At 44.4% G+C, this 23,060-nt stretch overlaps 1 protein-coding gene across 5 annotated transcripts in view; it reads left to right on the top strand.

Moving 5' to 3' along the window:
* ZNF462 (zinc finger protein 462) overlaps positions 1-23,060 on the top strand; it is an 88,891-nt gene that overhangs the window by 40,087 nt on the left and 25,744 nt on the right. For 3 of the 5 annotated variants that reach the window (XM_030968795.1, XM_030968796.1, XM_030968797.1), the window contains exons 3-7: positions 486-6,028; positions 6,890-7,054; positions 8,856-8,959; positions 12,043-12,161; positions 16,274-16,465. In XM_030968795.1, coding sequence (XP_030824655.1) covers positions 486-6,028; positions 6,890-7,054; positions 8,856-8,959; positions 12,043-12,161; positions 16,274-16,465 — 6,123 coding nt within the window. The remainder of the gene's footprint in view (positions 1-485; positions 6,029-6,889; positions 7,055-8,855; positions 8,960-12,042; positions 12,162-16,273; positions 16,466-23,060) is intronic. The other 2 variants (XM_030968799.1, XM_030968798.1) reach the window with 2 other exon arrangements.

Raw genomic sequence — 23,060 nt, forward strand, 5'->3', positions numbered from 1 at the left:
CTGTGTCAGCAAAGCAGATATGCCATCAGCCATACTGGCTCTGACCATGGCTTTTTTTTTTTTTCCCTGCAAATGCAAGCATGGAGGATGGTTTTATTTCCCAGCTTCTTTTCATGGGGTTCTTCATACAGATTTTTCATTTTCAGCTTTTCGTGGTTGTTCTTCACTACCATGAACCACCTCAAAATTACAACTTTTGTTAGTTTTCAAACTGAAACTAGTTTTATCCACCCCCGGAAGGTAATTTTGGAAACTATCCACCCAAAACTGTACACCACAGTCATTTATATGTAGAAATTATGCATAATGGTCACTTTTCTGACCATTGCCAGATGTGTAGATATTACCATAAACAAGTGAGGGAGTCCTGTAATGGTTGTCAGTTCAGGGTGTGGTTACATTCTGAAGCATACAGGGTGGGTGAAGGAAAAGCCTTTTTTGATTTTATTTACAAATTTACATATACACCTTAATTCTCATTTTAGGGCAAAATGCAACAAGTCAGATGGGGACTGGAAGTTACTATAGCCAGAGCCAAACTTTCTATGGCCAGCATATGGCTCCAAACCCTAAACCAACCAGCAAGTTTTTCCAGTGCAAGTTCTGTGTGCGTTACTTCCGTTCCAAAAACCTCCTCATAGAGCACACACGGAAGGTTCATGGAGCACAGGCTGGGGGGAGCTCAGTGGGGCCACCAGCTTCTAGTTCCCTAAATTACAACATCATGATGCATGAAGGGTTTGGTAAAGTTTTCAGTTGCCAGTTCTGCACCTACAAGTCACCCAGGCGTGCAAGGATTATTAAGCACCAGAAAATGTATCACAAAAACAACCTGAAAGAGAGTTCAGCTCCTGCTGCTGCTGCTGCTGCTGCTGCTGCTGTGTCTGAATCAACGTCTGCTTCTGTGCCAGTGCAGGAACCCTGCAAGGAGCTGCCAGCAGAGGTGGTGGAGCGGAGCATTTTGGAGTCGATGGTCAAGCCCCTGACCAAGTCTAGGGGCAACTTTTGCTGTGAGTGGTGCAGCTACCAGACACCTCGGAGGGAACGCTGGTGTGACCACATGATGAAGAAGCACCGCAGCATGGTGAAAATCCTGTCCAGCCTGAGGCAGCAGCAGGATGGAACCAGCACACCCGAGGTGCAGAGTAAGAGTGCCCAGAGTGCCTCTCCAAACTCGAACTACATGTCCATGAACACTACAGGACGTGAGATGTCGAGTGCTAATGTCTCAAACTTCAGGGGATCTATGGGCAATTCACTCATCAGGCCCAACTCTTCTACATCTTCGAAGTTTTCTTCTGTGTCTTACCCTCAAATGAAGCCTAAGTCACCTCACAACTCGGGCATGGTTAATTTGTCTGACAGATCCCGCTATGGAATTGCTGATATGACGAATTCTTCTGCTGACCTGGAAACAAGCAGTATGCTAAATGACTCCAGCTCAGATGAAGAGCTAAATGAAATGGACAGCGAGAATGGCTTAAACTCCATGGATCACCAGACCTCAGGAATGTCTGCAGAGCAGCTGATGGGATCTGATGGCAACAAACTATTGGAAACAAAGGGGATTCCTTTCAGGAGATACATGAACAGGTTCCAGTGTCCTTTCTGCCCTTTCCTGACGATGCACCGCCGAAGTATTTCCCGTCACATTGAGAACATCCACCTGTCTGGGAAGACGGCTGTCTACAAGTGTGACGAGTGCCCCTTCACCTGCAAGAGTTCCCTGAAGCTCGGTGCCCACAAGCAGTGCCACACAGGAGCAACATCCGACTGGGACACCATGAACTCCCAGGCTGAGAGCATTGCCTCGTCCCTGAACGACAGCACGGTGTCCTACGAGAGTGGGAATATCAACGGCAGGAAGTCAGCCGGGATGATGGAACCCGTGCAGCCGCAGCCGCCCCAGCCGCAACCGCAGCAGCAGCAGCAACAGCAGCAGCAGCAGCAGCAGCAGCAGCAGCAGCAGCAGTCACCCCAGCCCCATTCACAGCATCCATACAAGTGCACGTTGTGCAACTATTCCACCACCACTTTGAAGGGCCTCAGAGTTCATCAGCAGCACAAGCATTCCTTCTGTGACAACTTGCCAAAATACGATGGGCCGCAGTCAAACGCACCGCAGGAGAGCGAGGCAGATGCTCATCCCTCTGCCAGCACAGTGAAGAAGAGCCAGACCTCCATCCTTGGGCTCTCATCTAAAAATAACTTTGTTGCAAAAGCCCCTAGGAAGGTCTCAAATGACTTCCCTTTGGATCTCTCTCCCGTGAAAAAGAGAACTAGGATTGACGAAATAGCGAGCAACCTGCAGAGCAAGATCAGCCAAAACAAACAGCAGGAGGATTCTGTGATTAACGTAGAGGATGATGAGGAAGAGGAGGACGACAATGAGGTGGAGATAGAGGTGGAGTTGGACAGAGAGGAAGAGCAAACAGAACCAATGATAGAGGTTTCCAGTTCTTACGCACCCCAGCAAATGTGGGGCAGGGAGGCTAACGATTCCCAGAAGGAGGCGAGCTTCAGGAGCATGCAGCATGACTACAATTCCACCAATGGGGCGGAGATTGAGCTCACTTTGTCTGAGGATGAGGAAGACTACTACTCTGCTGTCAGCATGAAGGACCATCAGAGCCCTAATGCCTCTGTTCTGGGCAGCCAGTCCAACATGTATGGTACCGACCAGAACAACGAGAACTCGGAGTTCAGCGACTCTGGCAGGCTTTACTATTGCAAACACTGTGATTTCAGCAACAAATCTGCCAGGAGTGTTAGCACCCACTACCAGCGCATGCATCCCTACATCAAATTCAGCTTTAGGTACATCCTGGATCCCAATGATCACAGTGCAGTGTACCGGTGTCTCGAGTGCTACATTGACTACACAAATTTTGAAGACCTGCAGCAGCATTATGGGGAGCATCATCCTGAAGCTATGAATGTACTGAACTTTGATCATTCTGATCTGATTTACCGCTGCCGCTTCTGCTCTTACACAAGCCCAAATGTTAGAAGCCTGATGCCACATTACCAAAGAATGCATCCCACAGTGAAAATTAACAATGCAATGATATTTTCGAGCTATGTTGTTGAGCAGCAAGAAGGGCTGAACACAGAGTCTCAGACGCTGAGAGAGATCTTGAATTCTGCTCCAAAAACTATGGCAACCTCCACCCCCGTGGCTCGCGGGACTGGTGTGCCAGCTGGTTTTAACAAAAGTGCCACCAAGAGTTTCAGTCCTGAATGTGAAAATCAGAAGGAACCTTCAGTTAACACTGTGGTTGTTTATGACTGTGACGTGTGCTCATTTGCAAGCCCTAACATGCATTCAGTTCTGGTGCACTACCAGAAAAAGCACCCTGAAGAAAAGGCCTCATATTTCAGGATCCAGAAGACCATGCGCGTAGTCTCTGTTGACAGGGGCTCTGCCCTCGCCCAAATGTCCTTTGAGCTGGGGGCCCCCATCTCCCCAAAGCTCTCCAGCTTGGGCTCTCAGCCTCCACCACCCCCTCCACCACCCCCAGACCTCTCTACGGAGCTCTACTACTGCAAGCACTGCTCCTACAGCAACCGCTCTGTTGTGGGGGTGCTCGTCCACTACCAGAAGAGACACCCGGAGATCAAGGTCACAGCCAAGTACATCAGGCAGGCCCCGCCGACCGCAGCCATGATGAGGGCAGGGGAGCTGCCCCCGGGCATCCAGAGGCCGCCAGTGTCCATGCAGCAGCTGGGCCGCGAGGGCTCCATGAACCCTCCGGAGAACGAGATGTTCTTCTGCCAGCACTGCGACTACGGGAACAGGACGGTGAAGGGTGTGCTCATCCACTACCAGAAGAAGCACCGCGACTTCAAAGCCAACGCGGACGTGATCAGGCAGCACACGGCCACCATCAGGAGCCTCTGTGACCGTGGGCAGAAGAAATCGGCTGGCAGCCTGCCCGCCCATGCCTCCGGTGCCGAGCGGGACAAGTCCAAGCTGAGAGCCCTCAAGTGCAGGCAGTGCAGCTACACCTCCCCTTACTTCTATGCATTGAGGAAGCATATCAAGAAGGACCACCCGAATCTGAAGGCCACGGTGACATCCATACTGAGGTGGGCGTTTCTGGATGGCTTGATAGAAGCTGGTTATCACTGTGAATGGTGCATTTATTCACACACAGAGCCGAGTGGCTTGCTTGTGCATTACCAAAGGAGGCATCCTGAGCATTATGTTGATTATACCTACATGGCCACCAAACTCTGGGCAGGTCCCGATCCTTCTCCTCCTGCCCTAGTGATGCCAACAGAGATGAAGACCTATAAATGCAGAGACTGCATTTTTGAAGCATCTTCTATTTGGGATATCACCAATCACTACCAAGCATTTCACCCTTGGGCCATGAATGGAGATGAATCTGTGTTGTTAGATATCATCAAGGAGAAAGATACTGCTGAGAAAACCATGCCACAGCCTGATGAAGGTGCGGTCAGGATGGAATCTGAAGACCAGATAGCAACGCCACAGATGGATCAGGATGCAGAGTGTGCAGAGGATCCCAGCCTTTCCCATGAGAAAACTGTCCAGCTGGCTTCTGCAAATCCTGCCATCTCCTCCACTCCATACCAGTGTACAGTGTGCCAGTCTGAGTACAACAACCTGCATGGCCTCCTGACACATTATGGCAAAAAGCATCCTGGCATGAAAGTGAAGGCAGCAGACTTTGCTCAGGATATAGACATTAACCCAGGGGCTGTGTACAAGTGCAGGCACTGCCCCTACATTAATACACGCATTCATGGCGTCCTCACACACTACCAGAAGCGTCACCCGTCAGTGAAAGTCACTGCTGAGGACTTTGTGCACGATGTGGAGCAGTCAACTGACATAGCTCAGAACGACGTGGAAGAGACAAGCAGGATTTTCAAGCAAGGCTATGGTGCTTACCGCTGCAAACTCTGCCCCTACACCCACGGAACCCTCGAGAAGCTGAAAATCCACTATGAGAAGTACCACAACCAGCCCGAGTTCGACGTTTTTGCCCAGTCACCGCCAAAGGTGTCTGCCTCAGTGGAGCCAGACATGGTGACCGAAATCAAGGCCTCCCCAGAAATTGCTGCTGAGGACGTTGGGGAGGTCTCCATGCCAGCGCCTCATTTCTCCAGTTCTCACCTAGTGTCTCACACAGTTTTCCGGTGTCAGCTCTGTAAATATTTCTGCTCCACCCGGAAGGGGATAGCAAGACACTACCGCATCAAACACAACAACGTCCGGGCGCAGCCGGAGGGCAAGAACAACCTCTTCAAGTGTGCCCTGTGCTCCTACACCAACCCCATCCGCAAAGGGCTTGCGGCACACTACCAGAAAAGACATGACATCGATGCTTACTACACCCACTGCCTGGCAGCCTCCAGGACAGTAAGCGACAAACCCAATAAAGTGATCATTCCATCTCCTCCCAAGGATGACACTCCTCAGCTCAGCGAGGAGCTGAGGAGGGCTGTGGAGAAGAAGAAGTGCTCGCTCTGTTCCTTCCAGTCCTTCAGCAAGAAGGGCATCGTGTCCCACTACATGAAGCGTCACCCCGGTGTTTTCCCCAAGAAGCAGCACGCCAGCAAGCTGGGGGGATATTTCACTGCCGTGTACGCTGATGAGCATGAAAAACCAGCCCCAGCCGAGGAGAGGAACGACTTTGAAAAGCCTGAGGTGGAGGCTGAGGCTCAGGAAATCGAGTGGCTTCCCTTCAGGTGCATTAAATGTTTCAAGCTGTCCTTCAGCACAGCAGAGCTGCTGTGCATGCATTACACTGACCACCACAGCAAGGATTTGAAGAGGGACTTTTCCATACTTGGAAGCGGCACCCGCTCTCAGAGCCCTGTCTACCAGTGCAAGCACTGTGATACAAAATTGCATAGCACAGCAGAGCTGACTGCACACTTGAATGGTCACAATGAGGAATTCCAGAAGCGTGCCAAACGTCAGGAGAGGAGGAAGCAGCTTTTGAGCAAGCAGAAATATGCAGATGGTGCTTTTGCAGATTTCAAACAAGAGAGGGTAAGGATTTGTGTGTCTGGTCTCTTTCTCTGCCCCCTGCTCCCCACCAGGGAGCCCACCAGTGCCCACTTGCATGTTCTCTTTGACAGCCAAATGACCACAGGCTAATGAATGACTCAGAGTGCCAGTGAGCTCCATAAGTCAATTACACATCCTGCTTTAATTTCCTCATCCATCCTCCCTAGGTTCTGTAGGAAACCTTGTTCCTTCCTACCGCTTCCTTATGTATTTTCTTTATCTTCTTTCCTCCCTCCCACGCTTCTGGAGGGCCATCCGTGTCTGACACTTGCTTGTTCTTTTGTAGCAAGGCTGCCATGTACTTTCTCTACAAAATGTCCCATCCCCTTCTTCCATGTTCCTCTGAATAACACATCAGTTTTCTTCTCAACCTTCTCTCTCTCAGTCCTTTGTCTCATTGAGCACTCGGGGTTAGCATGACACAGATCTGTCTGGTGACAGGAGCTTTGGGCAGGTGCCTCATAAGGAGAGGACCAAATTGTTTCTCCATTTCTTGACCACTTCCCCCTTCCTTCTGCTTCAGTTTGAAAAAATACACTTGCTCAGGAAAAGCTTTGCACAGAAGTTGGGGAAGTTCTGGGGTCGTGGAGGAGGAGGCACAGATTCAGGCCAAACCAAAATGGTCTTCTAGAGTACCGCTGTTAGCCATAAAATGAATGTTTCTTCTGCACAGATGTCTTGTCCATGTACTTTGTAGGAATTAATGATCTCAGCAGAAATTGACCTTGCAGTTCTGCAAGACTGGACATCAAGTGTAACATCAGGTCTGAAGTCTGGTCTGTGCTCCTAAAAAACGAGGTGGCAAAACCTGCTTCAGTGGTTTGTGCTTGTGTGCTCAAACAGGCTTTTGGACACTTGGAGGATGTTTCAAAACTCAAGGAGAGGAAGGTGGTTGGCTACAAGTGCAAGTTTTGCGTGGAAGTCCATCCAACACTCAGAGCCATCTGTAATCACCTCCGCAAGCATGTCCAGTATGGGAATGTCTCTTCTGTGTCGGCCACTGTAAAGGTAAGAATTCCTGAAAGGTGACTGAAAGGGACTGAAACTACTTGCATTGTTTGAAAGAAAGGCCTCGTTGATAACCTGTGGAGGGCTCTCGTGTAGCTGGATGGGTTTTGAACCGGGCATTCCGGTTCCGCATTATGTTTTAATCTAACACTGAGTTTCTGAAGTGTGTTTGGTTCGTTTCAAGATGTTTTTTAACTTCTTTTCACTCCTGATCCAGGGGCATGAAGACTCTCTAATTCTCATTTCTTCTCAGACACAAAGGAGTTGGTGTCGTTGATGACCAAAAGACGGTTTATGAGCAGGAAACTTTCCCAGCTGTTTTATGGGCTACATTTCTACTTAGTTAAGCTCAAAAAGAGTCGTTTGTTTCCTTTTTTTTTTTCTCTGTATGTATATGATTTTTATTTTAGGAAGAGGAAGTGTGCACATACAAATGTGTGAAGCTGCTTGTGGTGCACCTTTCCACATGGAATTTGCACACTGGCTCCAGACAAAGCATTCAGTGGCCAGCTGAGCCAGTGATCCCCTCCAGGTGATTAGGTGCAAACATGTTGTTCCTTTCTCCCTGTGGAAAGGGGATGCCTCCTATGATATCTCCAAGGACAGGTGGTGTTCCAAAGTCTGATTTCCAGGATGTTTATTGGCAGGGGAAGTGAAAGTGAAGCAAGGCTGTGGGAATTAGCTCTTGTCAGAGGCTCCAGCTGCATGAGTGACAGGCCTTTTTTGGTGACATAATCTGCTTTTTGTGATGAAGCCCTGTCCTTCACAGCCTTACTCTCCCCACCTAAGAGAGCTTTCTTTGCCCTACCACTGACCTTTCCTTACCTTCTCACCTAGTACTCCTGACAGATTCAGATGCTTCTCTCCTAAGAGTCCTTTCCTTCTTCTCAATTCTCAAGTGATGCTTGTGCAGTGCTTTCTTTTGAGTTAATAAAATCTTGCATCAGGGAACAAAAGCTGAAAGCCATGGCCTAAAGAATGTGCTGGAAATGCCTCTTAGAGGGTGTTTAAGTAGCTGCACAAATACATGCTCTGGTTAGAAATGGGAAAGGAAGGTTATGAAAGAGACTAAAAAAAAGGACTTTTTCTGTTTGCTCTGTATTTTTGGAGGGTTCTAGGGTCTTAGTCTACTTGCTTCTTGAGCGTTTGATGCTAGCTTGTTCTAGCTTGTTTCTTGTGAGTTTGATGCTGATGAACAAAGTCTATTGAAGAGTAGACAGTTATATTAGTCTGCAGGGTAGCTACAGTCAGCTAGAGCAAAATAAACTAAAATTAACTTCTCTGTAACTTACTAATTATTATCTGATCAAGTTTAGAAGAGTCACACCAAGACCATGGAAAGATAGGTTTCTTGTCTTTTTGCATGATCTGACACAAACTTGCTCAAGGAATGAGTTGTTTTTTGGTTTTTTTTACATATGCATACATCTATGTAATAGATGTAATTATGTTTTTCTCTCCCAAGAATAGGTCTTTTTTTTCAGAAAGCCATTGATGTGGAGCTTGTGTAGGGATATGTTTTGAGAAATAAAGCAGTGGGAAGCCTGGAGGTTCTGGTGAACACAGGGAAAAGCCTGAGGGGCAGAAGGGAGAGAGAATTGATGGCTTTGGGGGGATATGTCTTTTTTAGCAGGAAGCTGAAGATCCTTCAAACAGAACTTTGATGGAGGGTTTTGAGGGAGCCAAAGACCCTGGCATTGTGGAATTTACAGAAGCTGAATATGGAGCATCCCTGGAAGATGAAGCCAGGCCTGGGGGCTACCACTGCAGCCAGTGTGACCGGGTTTTGATGTCTATGCAGGGTCTGCGGTCCCACGAGAGGAGTCACTTGGCTCTGGCCATGTTTGCCCGGGAAGACAAGTACAGCTGCCAGTATTGCTCCTTTGTCTCTGCTTTCAGGCACAAGTAAGTTGTGGCTTTTGCTTTTTTTTTTTTTTTTTTTTTTTTTTTTCTTTTTGTTTTTTCTTTCTTTAAATTTTTTAAAATTATTTTTGGTTTCCTAAAGAATCGCCAGCTAGCGGTGCTGGTTTATGGGCTGACACTGAAGGAGAGCTCACCTGCATTTATGTTGAGCCACACTTTTCTCGTGGTGTTTACCTTATTTTCCACACTGCAAAGTCTTTGGCCGTTGTGATTGGCTGTTTGTAAAAGATTGCACCTCTGTGTGTTCCTGAATTCATGTCAGCCCTCTTTTTGCATGCAGGGGAGAAGCATGCAAGCCAAAGAATAAGGATTATTTCAGTGTGCAAACAGTGCAGCCCCACCACTTTTGCACCTTTGTAAAATGCATGAGAATTAACAAGCCAAAAAGAGAAAAGTTAATCTTACATATTTGAGAAACTTCTGCTGCATATAGCTACCTTGTTTGTAATTACTGCTTTTTTTGTTGGCTGAGTTTTCATTTCTAATGTTAAAACAGTGTCATAAATTTACCTTAAATCAGACTTCTTTTCTTAGTTATGGCATGCAGTTTCAGTTAAATATTTCAAATTTATAACAGTGTGTTGAATGAGTGACTCCCTCATCCTGCTTCCTTGTCTGATATATGCTCATCATTAATAGTCACATTTCTTGTCAATTTTTCCCTGAGATTTGACTTAGCTTTAAGTTTGTCAGTTTTAAAAATTATTTTAATAATAAAAAAATATATATCCCTCCCCAAAAATGGGGTTTGTGATATATCTTCCCATGGCACCCGGACCTGATTCACAGGTCTGTGTTTCCTCTTAATTTCTGGGGAGAGAGATGCTTGTTCACTGTTTTAACAAAAGGAGGCAGATCCAGGTGCTCATTTGATGCAGCAGTCTTAAATTTGGTGATGACGTCACCATTTTGCAATCAAATGCATGTGGAAGAGAAGACATTTTTTAGTTCCTTGTGTTAAAAAGCAAAGTTTCTGCTGGTGTCACAGCATTGCAAATTGATGCCACAGTAGGAAAGGTCCCCAGAGTTGAGCAGCCAAGGCTAGGAGAGGTACTTGGGGGAAGGATGTGCACTGCTGGGTGTATCCCACCCTGTTTTGGCAAGGCTGGCAAGTGAGGGGAGCCCCTGCAGGGCTTGCTGTTTGCCTGCAAACTTGCTTCAACAGTCAGACTTTTGTTGAGTTTGGTGCCTAGTCACTCTGTTTCCTGCTAAGGATAAGTCATGTCCCAGAAGTTGCAGGATGGGTGAATCAAAAAGTGGTGGATGGCTGGGAAGAGCTCACCACCTAACTTGATGATAGGTGTGGTCTCTGTTGTTGAAGCTGTTTGCTTATTTTATTTTTGTTTCTGATGCAATTATTCCCCTGGGAGATTAGGTCGGTGAAGGAACCCAAGCCAAATGTTTAAACAGCCCACTATTCTCCCAGATCTGACCAAAACTATAAAACCTCCTTCTGCAAGAGTGCAGCTGGCAAACTGTGTAGTTGTGAATACAGTTTTAATTACTGCCATGTTGAATACCTTAAGGTATGTATATTTATAATAACTTAATATGTATTACATACCTCTTTGGCAGTCTGCTTTAATTGTTAAGTAATCTCATGCCCTGGAGGCTGTTTAAAACAAGTTTTGTTTTATGAAGTATTCACTGCGAGTCTTCAAAGCCTTACTCATTTAGGAGACATTTTCCCCTATTTCTCTGGAAAAGTTGTGCATTTTGTCTGGTCCCAAACTCCATCCTGGATTTCTGCTAAGTTGCATTTGTATGAGGTGACCCTGAGAGGAGATACAAGTTCATTTTCTATTTTTTTGCTGTTATCAGATGTTTGAATACACAGGCTTCAGTGTTAGCTCTTGTAAACAGGGATTTTCTGGCTTGGGCTCTTGTCAGTGTGGGACTAAAGATCACGTGAAATCTTGTGTAGTGTGACAGGGCTGGAACAGCTGCTATTTGAGCTACATGTTGATACTCTGTAAAAGAGCAGGACAATTTAGGACAAATGAAAAGAGCTATGCCTGAAATACATCTAGAACTGAGGTGAGGGTGGAGGGCAGTTTTGGCAAATTGCAACTCCTGTAGTGTCTCTGCCCCGTTGTTGTTCCATCGCTGTGCATGAGATGACTCAAGCCAAGACCAGATCACAAAGCATAAATGTGTCCAAAGTGGAGGGCTGTACTGGAAATATTTACAGCTTGGGCTCAGACTACCTGCCTGCCACCCAGAGACAGTGAATTCATGTCTGTCAGCCACAGCGTAGGAACTGCAGAGCTCTGCAGGATTCACTCAGTTAGAATGAATTTGATCTTCTGTTAGAAAATGTGGGAAGCATCCTTTTTTCTACTCCAAACTTTACTGAGCTGCTAGGACAAATTGTGTCGAGAGCAGTTTTTGATCACTTCACAGTATTCAGGCTGCTGGTACTTCCATTTTCCCTGAAGAAAGTAGAGGCTGGTCTTTGCCACCCCTTCTTCTCCTGCTGAGCTTCATGTAGAATCTCCTACGCTGCTGCTTCTGAAACTCTGCTGCCTTTTAATCCTGGAACTCATCAATTGTAGCCTGCTGGCACCCTCCCCAGAGCAGGATCTCTAATCTGCTTTTGCTGCTGTAACCAAAAGAAGGCTTCCTCAGTAAAGCTGGTCAACAAAAAATTATTATTTTTTTTTTTACTCTTGATCACCAGGGCAAGAGGGGACATACATATTTTCACAAAAAATGTTTGGCAGGAGAAAAATTGTGTAACAACAATTTAATAAGAAAATAATTTCTTGCCTGTTTCATGTTTCTTCAGCTGGTCCTCTCAGTCTGGATCATGCATAACTTAATTTATACTAATCTTGCCCTATAAGTTTATTTAGGTGGCTTGCTCTCTGCATATACAGAATTGGTGTCAGCTCTGCTCCTTTCCTTGACACTAGATTTGCCTTCACTGTGCGAGCAGACCTGTTGAATTTGCTGGAGAGAGAGTGAAAGAGGACCCTTACTTGCTCTGCTGTTGCTGTAAAGTGCTTTGCTCTGCCTCTGAAGGCACAGCTGAAACAATTGACCCTTTTCTGTCTCTCCTCAAGCCTGGACCGCCACATGCAGACCCACCACGGGCACCACAAGCCGTTCCGCTGCAAGCTCTGCCCCTTCAAGTCCTCCTACAACAGCCGCCTGAAAACCCATATCCTCAAGGCTCACACTGGTAAGTTCTGCCCTCTCAGTCTTGCAGCTGAAATGGCCCACTGTGTTCTTGTGGCTGATCACAGATGCTGGGTTGAACCACGTGTTTTGTCACCAGAGCTGGGTAAGGTTTTTTCTGAGGGTCGCAATTGCGGCTGGACAGCCAACAGAATCTGTTGGGCTAAGTGGGAGTTTGGGAAGGGCAAGGATTTAAATTGATGGGTACTTCACGAACTTTTTTCTTCTCTTTTCTCTTACATGAATGATATTTTTTCCCTTATTTCTGCTTTTCTCCAAGTGGATTTCATGGCTTATACCATAGATGCCATAACAAAACTGGCAGTGAGCATTGCTCTGCTCTTTGCATTTTTGTTTGTGCTTTAGGTGACTCTGGGAAAAAGACTGTGAACAGCACCCTGGTTTTTGGTAGAGTCTAATGCTGGCTTTCCTGTTAAAACCTAACCCTGTAAACACTGGGAGTCAGGTCTGTGTGCAACAGACTGAGAATGTCAAAATTGCATTACCAAACGTGGAAATTTGTCTTGCAAATCTCTGTATTTCAGTATGGAATCCATACCAGCAATCAAGCAAGACATACTTCTGAGGAACAGGAGTTGGGAAGGTGATGTGTCACACAGAGTAGGTCACCTGAAATTGTTGCACCTTTGATTATTAAAAAGTGAGACTTCCTCACTTTTTAAGTGAGGATTTCCTCATCTTTATTCCTTGGCTGTAGACTCTTGGCACCGTCACACATCCTTCATTGAAAGGTTATCTTTTGGTTTGCAGTCCAAACATGCACTCTGGTGCAAATAATAGGATAGTGACCAGTCTCAAAATCTGAGAACTAGCCCAGCTGTTTAAAAGTTGTGAGTAGAAACTCCTTGAACAAGAGTTTCTGATAAAAAGACCCACAAATATGTTCCTTTTCTTAGTATTTGCTTACTCAAAGCCATATACTCTGGGGTGGAGGAAAGTGGAAAAATGGGGAGAAAAGGCGTAAGAAATTTGTAGCTGTCTGCTGATACAAAAAAGAAAAATATTGTTGCCATTGATCCAGAGGCATTTTTCATCTACAGAAATACAGGAGGGATTGATGGTCTTGTGTACTTTGTTTCCTGTATATTTTTGTGGATTTCACAGAGCTTGTGCCAGTTTCTGTACTTAGATGGATAAAATAGATTAGCTTAACTTTTGCCACCTTCCTTTTGTATGGGAGGGCTGTGGCATTCTGTCCCTTCTAGGAAATCCAACTGTGTGCAGCAGTTCCAGTTCACAGAATCCCACGTCCTGTGTGGATGAGCCATGGTTCTTTATTTTCACCAACCATTAAGTAATGTTTTCTGTATGCTATTACACAGCTGGGCTCCTTGCTTGAACCTGCCAGATAATTAGACCCAAAGTTACCATGCAACTAATATTTTCTTCACACTTCTCTCTATGAAATTCATTAATTTATTTATTAAGAATTCATGCTTCTGAGCTTTGTTTAGTGGACAGACACCCCTTGCCAGGGCCATGTTTTGCATTCTACAAGAACACAATTTCATGGTTGCCTAGATAGTGCTTGCACAGTGACTTGGGTAATAGGGTTTCCAAAGGCTTATGGATGTTTCTGCCTCAGTCCCATTTCTACCAAGTGGATGGTCACGTCACAGAAAAGTGGCTTGTATGTTTTTCAGTCAGAACTTTGCTTTGGTGTGTTTTGACTCAGTCATTCAGAAAAATGTATTACTGAACAAGCATGTCTGGCTTCCTCAGACTCCCCAGTTTTTCAATGGCATGGTGGTTCACTGAACCTCTCTTATGTTACTTTTTTTTTATTCAAATGTCAGTCGTCTCATTATCCACTTACTCAGAATTTAAAACTTCAGTCCTCCTGAATTTTCCCTGAAATCTCCTGGAGATCTTTAAAAGTCCATAAAATCCTGAATCCTGAAGTATTTTACTCAGTCTGCCTCATTTTCTGGGTGTGAATCAAAATTCAGTGAACTACAAAATCCGCTCTTGTGTGACAGCTGGTACCAGTGTTTCTGGCATTTGTTTTTCATCCAGTGTGCGTGCCATCTCCTTTGGCATGGAGCAAAACAGTTTACAGTTACTCTAAACGGGCTCTCTGTTGTTTTCATCTGAACTTTTTCACCTATTCTTTATCTTTTTTTCCTTTCTTTTTTTTTGCTTGTGTTTTTGAGGAATCCTTGTTACCAATTTCTTAATCAGCAATTACTCTGGAAATGCAGAAATGGGTGATTGTAATATAAGAGCATTGGTCCTGTTCAGTTTCTGTGTATTCTGGAACATAGTGCTTTGAGTACATATCAAGTGTTGAGACCCACTACATAAATGCTTACATTTATTTATTTGCATGTGTATTAATATGATCACTTGGTGAGATGCAAAACTAGCAGTCAAAAAAAGTGCAGAAGACTTCTGTTGGGCCAAACTGTAGCTTTTCCTCTGCAATCAGGCACATCCTTTCATGCTGTGATGTCCATTGGAAATGAATAGTGCCATATTTATTAGTGTGTCCAGGCTGCTTGGTATGTAATCATCTTTTATTTGCTTTAATGTCTTGTGGTGCTTTTAAGTTAATGGTTGGTGCTTGTTGTCATCCAGGAATCTCTTACACTGACAAAGCCATGAAGGTCTATACCTGTATCTCACTGGTATCTTGTAACCTTGGAATATCTTTTGTCCTTAAATTATTGTGTTCCATTGAGCAACTCGTTGTGCGTGCCACTCAAGAAATGTTGTATTTCTGTTTGCAAAACGGAAATGTGTAATTCGTGCAATGCACAGGTGAGGAATGTCACTTGGAAAAACACAAAGGGGAGCTTTTTGTTTCACCACTTCAGACTCTTTGAGTGTTCTTTTTCAGATGCACCAAAAAAGGGCGTTCTAAGAGTTTGTATTTTGTCCTGATGATTAGCATGGTTTTTCTGGAGGACAGGGGTGGGAGTTTTGTGGAGGATGCTTGCTCATAATTTCAGGTGTGCTTACTCTGAATGGCTGCTGTGTTTTCATATTCTCTTTTGGTTCATTTATTTCTGGTGTGGGAAACAGTGCTGCTTGAGAACCTTCTTTGCTGGATTTGTCAAGAGGTGGAAAACATTTTCTGGTTCATCCATTACCAAAACTCTCGTTCTTCTGTTGCTGTTCATGAATATTTTGCTTCTGTATTAATTTTGGCACCTTTTGTACAACCCATGTGTGGCCAGTGTTAATCTTGTACCTGGAAGTGGCACTTCCAAAACAATAACTTGGCACCTGTATATAATATCACATTGTTTGTGTTGGGACAGTTTCACTTTGTGTTCCAGTTGCCTCCATGCCTCTGTGCAAAACAAATCTTGTATCAGGATTTGTTTCCCCTTGTTTGCTGTCTCTATGGCTTGGAATGTATTCAAAATTAAATCCACTACTGTGCATTACTTCTGTTCTTTCACTTCTTTTGGTGGTTTCTCATAACACACTTCCACACAGCCTGGTAGATACACCCTTTTTTTGTACTTGGCATTGCCGTGTTCGCCAGCCTTGACTTGGTTGCCACTTCTTTGAAGACTGATGCTGCCTAATGGCAGGTTTTTCTTAAGGAAAACTGTAACCTTTCCCAAATTACACCACACACTTTTTTAAAATTTTTTTTTCCTTTCTTTCTTTTTTGTTTGTGGAGGGCCCTTTGTTAGAGTTTTGTAGTGTCCTTCTTGCTTCATTAATAATGACGCTGGATGTGCTGCATGCAGAAACAAACAACTTCACCATCTCTAGTCGCTGTGCTCCCAAACAAATTTGGAAGTGCTGTGGTTAAGTTGCTCCATTTTCATCCCAGAGTCTGTTTTCTTCCCATACCATGCAACACAGGCATGCTGAAAGTCTGATCTCTGTTTTTCTTGACATCAGCCGCTGTACAAGGATCTGCAGTTGCCAGAAAGTGATACTTTGGTCCAAAGCAGGTGTCTACACCCACTCCAGACTGCTCCATCAAGGAGACATGCATAGCTTGTTTCCTTTGGGATCAGTCTTTTCTCTGAAGAGTCCATGAGAATTTTACTGCCAAGTTGAGTAGGAGAAGTGTGAGGGCCCCATTTTGTTTCTTTTGTGAGCTGATGACTTGCCTGTATTTCGCTCACCCAGGTGAACATGCCTACAAATGTTCCTCCTGCTCATTTTCCACCATGACAATCAGCCAGCTGAAAGAGCACTCCTTGAAAGTGCATGGGAAAGCACTGACACTACCAAGACCCCGCATTGTCAACCTTGCAGCCTCACACGCCCACCACACCTCCAAGAACCACACTCCTGCTGAAGAAGTGGAGGACTCTAATGGTAAGAGGTGCCTCAGAGCAAGAATTTAATTGTCTAAGGTGCCGCTTAATATTTTTATTGCAACCCAAATGGCAGCAGGCAGCTTTGCACCAAAAGCATCTTCGTTTGGTCATTAAGAGGAAACCAGAAGTTGCATCAGAACCCAAGAGTTAAACGTGATGTTGTAGGAAGTGATCTGCTTTAGGTCCTCACCAGTTCATAGTACAATTATTTGTCCCCTCACTGCAGCCGCTGACTTTAAAACATGTCACTGCTGGCTTTGCTAGCAGAGATTTACATTGTAGAAAATATTTCAGACTCATAATTTCCATTCGTAGCCAGTGGGAAAGGGGTCTTCAAATCCCATCCATGCTTCTGATTCTCTTTTATATTCATAGAATCACAGAGTGGTTTGGGTTGGAAGGGGCACCTTGATGATCATCTCCTTTCACTCCTCTACCATGGCCAGGGACACCTTCCACTATCCCAGGTTGCTCCAAGCCCCATCCAACCTCACCTTGGACTCTTCCAGGGATGGGGCAGCCTCAGCTTCTCTGGGAAACCTCTGCCAGGGCCTCACCATCCTCACAGGGAACAATTTTTTTCCTAATGCCTAATCTCATGAGTAGAGCACTTTGATGAAACCACATGATTAAGCTTAAAATGTGAACCAGTAATAGTAGGAAGAGTAATTACTGTTGTTGTCTGTTGTACAGAGGATACCAAAAGTGCCTTCAGATATTCAGCTGCAGGAAGGAGAACCTGAGCACTGTTTCCTTTTCAGTGCTTCTTTTGAAAGCTGTTGATCCCCTTGTGCTGGAGGGGTGTGTAGAAGATGCTTGGAAAGCAGCAGAGGGAGGGACACTGCTTAAACAGAGAAAATAGAAGAGGTGGTGTGGGGTATCACAGCAAGCTTTAAGGCTTTTTAAGTAGCAGACTATGAGGCATCTTCTGGTGTCACTTCCTACCAGTTAAGAAGAGAGCTCTTCTTTGGAAAAAATCCCTTAATTCCTGGATGAGTTTCATTGACATGGAAGGAGAATATTTGCAGATGTTCAAAGAACTGGAATGTATGGAAGGTGTGTTAGAAGAGGGGAAAATACCTTTTTATTTTCCAGAGACTTGAGTGGTTCTAGCTGCTAAACAGCAGGAATTTTGTTGTTTGGTGTTTTTCTTGGGATGCTGGTGAACTAAGGATGGGAGGTAGATATTATCTGTAATCGTTTTGTAGCATTTTTGGTCTCCTATTTTCCTCTGTTTCTCACCAAACAAAAACAACAAAAAAACTGAAAGTGAAATCAGAAAGAGTGGAAGAAAAAAAGTTCAGAAAATGGCTAAAAATAATTGGAATAAGTAAATCAGCATAAAAATACCTTATTGAAGGGGAAAAAAAAAGGCAAAATATTTTTGTGATTTAGCAAGTCACTTTTTGGGTCAGAATCAGAATCTTAACAAGAGATTTTGACCAGCTGCTCCCAGACAACGTATTTGTCAACAAGTTGTCTGGAATAGTGCAACTACTGAGTTTTTTTGCTAATGCTAGCTTAAGCTAATCCAGCAAACTGAGTACATTTTGAGATGTGTTCTACTGCTTTATTTTTTTTCTGCTTTTAAAATAAAATGTTCCACTACTGACTTAAGAAGTGGAGAATAATTTTCAGTGGCTGTCCAAGCCTTTCCTGTGTGTTAGCAGTCTTTTATTATTGGTGTGTGGACAATACTCTGTTTTGGGAAGGATGGTTCAGTTACCTTTTTTTTTTAAATTTTCCTTATCCCAGGAGCTCAAACTCTTTACTAGTGGAGTTAAAATTCAGGATACCTGCTGTAACCTGCAAAGGATGATTTTGCAGCCTTTAAGAACTCTTCCTAGAAATAGTTCAAACGATGTCTCTGTTAACAACAGCATTTCATTGGGTTGACTTTGTGACCTAGACCTGTATTACAGCCTGAGACCAAGGCCAAATTTGTCCCAGTTAGCTAGATCATCTTTAAATGGAGTTAATGGTTAAGTCACTTTGACAAGAATAGAGGCTACCCACTGGGGAGCTCATCAGACAAGTACAGGTGTTACAATAATAGTGTTAGCATTTTCAGCATTGCTTGAGGAAGGAATAACCTGCTTTAAGTAATTTTTTCACATTCTACAGTTGGCTGCAGATCAGGTTAATGGTGGCTGTTCTTGTGGCATCACATGGGTTTTTTTGGGTTTTTAGAAGGCAATAAATAATTGCCTCCATGGCCCAGGCCTGTGAGTCACAGGTGGTGTGCAAGACTAGATGAAATAACTGGTCAATAATAATAGGAATAATAGGAAATAATAGGAAATGCAGGCACTGTTATGTCCAGCTAGAGTATTAGGAAGGGCTCACGTGGTGTGGAGTAGCTGGATTTTGTCTGTTGGTGTGTGTGAATAACCTGCAGTGTGAGCCATGATCAAAGCCAATTCTCCAGGGAGGCAGAACTCAACCTGGGCTGGGGTGAAAGGCAGACAAAAAGCTGCATCCCATTGTTAGGGAGATTGTTTTGTAGGTTGATGGGTGTGCAGCAGGCTTGTGTAATTGAAGTGGTTGCAGAAAGGAGCTGTTCTTGCCTGTGAATAAATGCTGTGGTTGGAGGAGGAAATACAGCAGGGTGGTTTGGGGAGCTGGCAGGACTCATCTTGTGGATTGTTAAGCTCTGTAAAAATGTGGGAGAGGGAGAAGGATGCTGAATTGTAACAGCAAAGTGCATGAATAGAGCTGATCTGCAGCAGCAACACAGTGGAACTTCTGTGATGCTTCTTTTCCTTGCAAAAATTGTTCCCTGATGGGCCTTCCTTAGAACATTCATTTTGTTCTTTTAGATCCATCCACCCATCCATCAAAAGAGGTGAATGTATTCAGATTTCTCTGGCTCATCTCTTTCAGCTCTGTGTTGGTAGCAGCAGACCTAATCTGGAGTACTCAGCTGCACATCCCAGAGGTGTTTTTGGGGTGCCTGGTAGGCTTTTCATGGAACTGAAGCTGAAGTGGAGTAGGTACTGAATGTTTTGGGTAGAGCCATCCTTGCCAGCTATAATTCTGATGTCATTAGAAAGCATAACAACCTCTTCAGTCCAATTAATAACAATAATTCAGAGCATGTGTGCTCCTCTCAGGGCAGTAGTGTAAGAAGGCGATGGTGTCACTCTTGATGGGTCAGCAGGGAAGGCCTTTTTTACGCATGCATCATTCAAAGATCCTGCCTTTTTTATCCTACCCCTCTTTGCCTGCTGGGCAGTATTTTAATACATAAAAAAACTGTTTTCACTGTATCCTCTTCTAACCAGAAGTAAAGCACTCTGTGGGGCTTTTTGGGGGGTGTGGAGTGATGATATTTTGGTTTGTGGGTGTTCTTCTTACAGACAGACACAAAAAATTCCCAGAAAATACTGGTCATGAGTGCTGTTTTTCTGGTTTTCATGGTATAGGGGCATTAAATGGTTTGTAGTGCCCAGCTCTTGTTGACACAAATGAGGTTGCCATTGTGGTAAAATGTTCTTTGGCTCTCCTGATAGTTCACAGGTGTTTTTTGTCTTGCAAGAAGGAAATGGTGGGGGGTTGCTGTATATTTGCCTGAGTGTTTGGCTTGTTTGTTTGAATTTACTTATTTTCAATTTACACGAAAATGTTCCTTGAAAATTCTGAGAGCGTGAGCAGCAAAAGTTAATTGTAAATGGGAATACTACAAACTGCTAGGAGGACTGGATGAATCTCCTCACAGGATCTGCTTCCACGTTCTTTCAGCCTTTCTCAGAATAAGAGCTTGCATTCATGTTAATCTCTGCCCAGAAAGGGTTTTTTTTGGTTTTTTTTTTTTGATGGTGATGTCATCCTATGGGGCTGTGTGTGTCACAGGTAAGTGTTCCAAGCTCTGCTCCTGTTGAGGGCAAGGCAATGGAATAAAAAAAAATTAAAAAAAACAAAAACAAAAAAAAAAAAAAAAAAAAAAAACCAAACAAAAAAAAAACCAAAAAAAAAACCCACAAAAAAACAAAAAAAAACCCAAACAACTGCATTTCCAAGGCACCACGCTGGAATGCTCCCATCTCTTTCCATAAGAAAGACCTGCAGAGACACAGAGCAGACGCACAAAAATTGTGTGTCTGAGCGTGAGAAAACACGGCACAGCTGCAGGACTTGTGTGCAGAGGGATCATCAGCTGAGGGCAGAGCACATGGCCACAGACACTGCCTGTGTGAGTGGGGTTGTAAATTTAAAATCAGTGTGTTTGTGGTCAGGGGCTGGTGATCTGCCCTCCTCTCACAAACTGCAGAGACACATGAGCTCAACCCCTTGCCATTAAGTAAAGCAGAGTGACTTAACAGGCTGATAAACAGTTTCATCTTATGCCTTCAAACACAGCAAAGGCTTCTTAAGAGCATGTGAAATACCTGTCCTAAATTGCCCTGGCTGCTATTACTGATTTTTGGAGTAGCCCTTTATTTTTTGAAAACAACCCCTTGGGCCTAGGCATGTTGTAGAGCAAAGCACTGCTCTTTGATCATATGGCTGGCAGATTTGGAGCTTCATAAATTTCCTTGTGCCGTGACTGCGTGCAGTAATTCAAAATTACAGCTTTTTAAAATTTTAGTGTTTAAGAATATTGAGTTGTCGAAATAAAACAGCAAAGTGCTAGGCTAAACAGACCTGGATGTGGTTTCTAATGTTTCCTCAGTCATGGTGCTGTGGTATAAGTCCATTTCTTTTTACTGGCCACCAGTTCTTGATCTACAGAAAGTTGCACACTATTTGTGTGCAGATGAAGTTCAATAATTGTGCTTTTCACTGCTGTGCAAACCAAACAGAATTTATCATTAATACCAGCACACATCACAAAACACATGTAAGTAAGGTCAGAACTAGAAGATTTCCTGAGTCTCCCAGTACATGGTATGTCAACATCTTAATTAAATTTAATTAATTGCAGCAGCAAATGCATTGAAAACTGCTAAGTGAAACATCCAGTGCCCTGTTCCAGGTTTTTTTCACTGAACTTTAGCCTTTGCCAGCGGAAAATAACTTTGCCTCATCTAGAGGCTGAAGTATAAATACATCTGCTTGCTTTGCCAGGGCTAGGCTGGGCACGAAACTGCTTGACTGAGTCTTGTTTCTTGGACTGTTGTTCCAGAGCTGTAAATCCCTTCCCATTTTAGCACACTTTTCCAAAGTAGATTGTGCATAATCAGACTGGATGTCTTCTTCTGTGCTGCCTCACAGATGAACTTCTGAAGGGTACAGAGGGCCTTTGGCAGGTTTTGCTGAAGCAATTTCATGTAATACCAGAACGAGGGGAGGGCTATGGGCAGCAGGGCACCATTTCAAGAAAAATCCACAAATCTGGTGCCTGTGAGTCATGATTCTGCCTTCCAAACCTTTCAGATGAGAGTGGCAGGCTTCCCATGTGGCCAGACATACTACCCTGATTTTTGGGTTCTCCTGTTTTATGTTGTTGTTGTTGTTGAGTCTTTTAAATCCATATCATGCATTGTGGCTGACTTGCTTATTTTTATTCACGTGCGCTGTTACTCTTGATAAGGGATATTTTTCTAACCTTGCAGTCAGGGCAGAAAGTTCCTAAGATGGTCCCTTCCCCTTTGGTGCTGTTTCTCTGTTATTGTTGCTTGTGTGTCTTTGTGTTTTATGGCTGTTGCTGTCTGGGGAAAATCACAATGGTCAGTCCTCACAGCCAGAAAACTTGGTGTTAGAGCAGAATGTCGTTTAGTTCTGGGTTTGGGAGTTTTTTGGGAGGAGGGCTTGGACAAAGACTCCTTTGAAGTTTCAGGCCCTTTTGTTTCACTGCAGTTTGGCTGGAAGGGCGGAGAGCCAGTAGTGACTGCAGGGCAAATCCAGGCAGAGCTACAACAGCTAATTGCTTTAATTGCCAGGTGAGATGGAAGGATTGCATCCATGTTAAGGATGCAAGGTGGTGATCTGCATACTGCAGAATAGAAGATGGTTTTGCTTTTGTAGTTACACTTGGGCTGCAAGGAACTGTCTGCTTGTTCTGCTTGTTTCCCTGCTTTTGTGCCCCACAGGAGTGATGCCTCACAGGAGTGATGCTTCATGCTCACTCTCAGCTATCAGATTAACCTCTGTTACCTGAGGGTGCTTTTTTTTGTTTTTCCCCACTGTGCTCCTTCTTTCCCTAACCTAGAGCAAGTTCCTGCTTTCCCCTCAGCCTTTGCTCTTCTTCCCAGAGTGGCCACGCTGCCTGACAGTGCTTCTAAAACTCTGCGGTAATTGTTGATTTGTCTCACTCCTTGTGGTCAGCGTTAAGCCAAACATCAGATGCTGGATCATATAGGACTTTTCTCCTCCATCAGATTGGCAGGGACTGGTGGAACAAGCACAGGGCTTGTTCACCTCCACTTTTACTGAACAAACTCCTCACTGTTCCAAGGTCCTGAGGCACTGGGGGGATGACCTTGTTCTCTGAAGCTCTCTTCCACTGGGGTATAGTTGTTTGGCTTCTGGCCTTTTCCTGCAGCATGTTGAGAACTGTTTTGTGGCTGGTGGAACAGAGGGAGATGTCATTGGCTGTGCTGAGGGGAGTGTCAGCTCGCTGTTCATTGTGCTTTTTTTTTTCTGATGCTGTT

The sequence above is a fragment of the Camarhynchus parvulus genome, chromosome Z, assembly GCF_901933205.1.
Source record: "Camarhynchus parvulus chromosome Z, STF_HiC, whole genome shotgun sequence".
Classification (NCBI taxonomy): Eukaryota; Metazoa; Chordata; class Aves; order Passeriformes; family Thraupidae; genus Camarhynchus; species Camarhynchus parvulus.